This window comes from Octodon degus, unplaced genomic scaffold, assembly GCF_000260255.1.
Source record: "Octodon degus isolate 3935 unplaced genomic scaffold, OctDeg1.0 scaffold00131, whole genome shotgun sequence".
Lineage (NCBI taxonomy): Eukaryota > Metazoa > Chordata > Mammalia > Rodentia > Octodontidae > Octodon > Octodon degus.
Window position 1 is genome coordinate 2442609 of NW_004524707.1, and position 2586 is coordinate 2445194.

A 2586-nucleotide genomic window follows, 5' to 3' on the forward strand; every position below is an offset into this window, starting at 1 on the left:
TACCCTGTCCAAACACTATTAGTACAAATCTTTCTTCTCATTGAATTAAGAGAAAGTAGCTGTATATCTATCCTAACTATTTTGAATATACAGATACAAAATTGTCCTTCATCTGTATCCCTTTTTTTGTTTAATTTTGTTAGAAAATGGTATTCCATTGCCATTTAAATATTGTAGGTGCGTGAATTCAGCAAAATAATCCAATAGAGTCCAGTAGTCCATAGTAGTAGTGGGTCATCTGTAGAACTGGCAATATCAGAAATTATTGACTTTTTAAAAATTAATTTTATTGAGAAAAAATTGCAATGTTTCAGCTTCAAAACAGGTTGGTAGGAGAGTTACAACAATTAATATATTGCATATTGTTGTCTTTGTAGTAGTCATTCATAGCACAAGATGCAGACATGATATCCTGTCCAAACACTATCAGTACAGATCTTTCTTCTTATTGAATTAAGAGAGAGTACTTCTTCTAAATCTAAATATCTATCCTATTTTGTATATACAGATACACAATTGTCCTTAATTTATATGGCCACATGTTTTCTGAATCTATTCAGAAGTTATATTGTTTTTATCTTGAAACCTTGAAACTCGTAAAAGAAATCATAGGGGAAAAATTGAACTTGTAGACAAAGATTCCTGAATGGGACTCCAATATCACAGGAAATAATAGCAAGAAAAAACATGTGGGGTTAAGTCAAATTTAAAAATTTTCTGCTCAGAAAACAAAACAAGCAACACAATGAAGAAGCAACCAAAGAATGGGAGACTATCTTTACTAATTACTATTCCATCAGAGAACCGATTTCTAGAATATAAAATAAACTCAAAACTACTTTGAAGATAGCCGTGCAATATAGTAACCATTGTTTGTTTCCTATTGTCTTGCTTTGAAATTCTGTATTGTTGTTTTTTCTCTTTAAAAAATTAATCCCCCAAATAGTCCAATCATTAAACCTTGGGCAAATTAATTGAATACTTTTCTTAAAATAAGCGCAAATGTCCAAAAAATATAGGAGAAAAAATGTTGAGTGTCTTTAGCCATCAGGAAGAAGATGCAAGCCAAAGCTGCATGGAAATTCCATCTTGCCCCAAGCAAAACAGCTATCATTATGAATATAAAAAACAAGACAGTAGAATAAGCACTTGCCTGGCAAGCCCAAGGGTCTGAGTTCAATCCCCAGTTCCATAAAGCAAAACAAAACAAAACAAAAAAAACAATACAGTCCAGGGATAAAGCTCAGAGGCACAGTGCCTGCCTGGCAAGTGAAAGGTTCTCAGTTCAATTCTTGGTACAAAAAACCCAAAAACTAAAACAATACATGCTGATAAGGTTGCAGGTGAAAACAATACAGTGGTGGTAGGAAATTAATACAGATACTGTGGAAATTAGTAGGAAATTAGTTTCTTAAAAAACCTTCTAAAAAAAGAGCTACAATTTGATTCATCTATACAACTCTTTGATATGTTCTCAGAAAGATTAAAATCAGTACAGTATAGAGGTAAGTGAATACTCACGTTTTGGGAGCACAATTCTCAACTGATGAATAGGTAAAGAAGATATATTCCGTATACACAGTACATATTACTCAGTAATAAACAAAAATAAAATCACATCATTTTTAGGAAAACAGGAGGAACTGGGTACCATCTTAAGTGTTAGCAGCTAGGTTCAGAACATCAATTTTCACATGTGTTGTCCTGTGTAAGGAAACAGGGGGGAAAGACAGTGTAAAAGAAGAAGGGAGTCTTATCAAAGAAACCGGAGGAGATCAGGAGAAGAGAGAGAACAGGAAGGGGGAGGAATAGGGATGATTGCAGAATCTGCATGCACATATGCATACGCCAGAGTGAGATCTGCTAGTGTGTGTAACAAACACATATAAATGAATAGAAGACTAAAATAATGAAAAAAATTCCATTTGTTGTAAATGTCATGAGCAATCATTGTTTATTGTGAGGTGAATTCCACTGAGACGGCTGACCTGCCCTTTCAGATACAGCCTCATTGGCTCAACAACTAGTCAGTGTGAGAGTCAAGGCAAAGTGGTGGACTGGAGCGACCCTCTCCCAGAATGTGTAAGTAAGTAAAGATTTCTGTCCTCATCACACACCTGAACTGTGCTCGGTGTAACACCATTGTGCCTCTCCGCTGCCTCATAGAACCTTCCTACAGATTTGCAGGAACTTTAGATCCTCCCCGATGGCTTCTTTGTTGAGTTTTTTCTGTTCACTCTCATTTCAGTTGTCAAGTGTGAGTCCCCTCCAGACATCAGCAATGGGAAACACAGTGGTAGAGATGAAGATCTTTACACGTATGGCTCCTCAGTCACCTACATCTGTGACCCCAACTACTCACTCTTAGGCAATGCTTCCATTTCCTGTATGGTGGTGAATAAAACAGTAGGTGTCTGGAGCCCCAGCCCTCCGGCCTGTGAGAGTAAGTGACAATGATGCCTTTGAAGTATGCTCCTTTGTTTAGGAGAAAAAGTTAGATATATTGACTGGCATAAATGGAAAGATGTGAAAACCAATCCAGCATTGCAACAAGAAGTAATTAATAATTAATCTTATTACTTGTTG

At 36.1% G+C, this 2586-nt stretch overlaps 1 protein-coding gene across 1 annotated transcript in view; it reads left to right on the forward strand.

The window, feature by feature from the left end:
- The window catches only part of LOC101589856 (zona pellucida sperm-binding protein 3 receptor), a 42761-nt gene that overhangs the window by 5159 nt on the left and 35016 nt on the right, over nt 1–2586 (forward strand). The window contains exons 4-5 of the mRNA XM_023701158.1: nt 2001–2086; nt 2249–2443. Coding sequence (XP_023556926.1) covers nt 2001–2086; nt 2249–2443 — 281 coding nt within the window. The remainder of the gene's footprint in view (nt 1–2000; nt 2087–2248; nt 2444–2586) is intronic.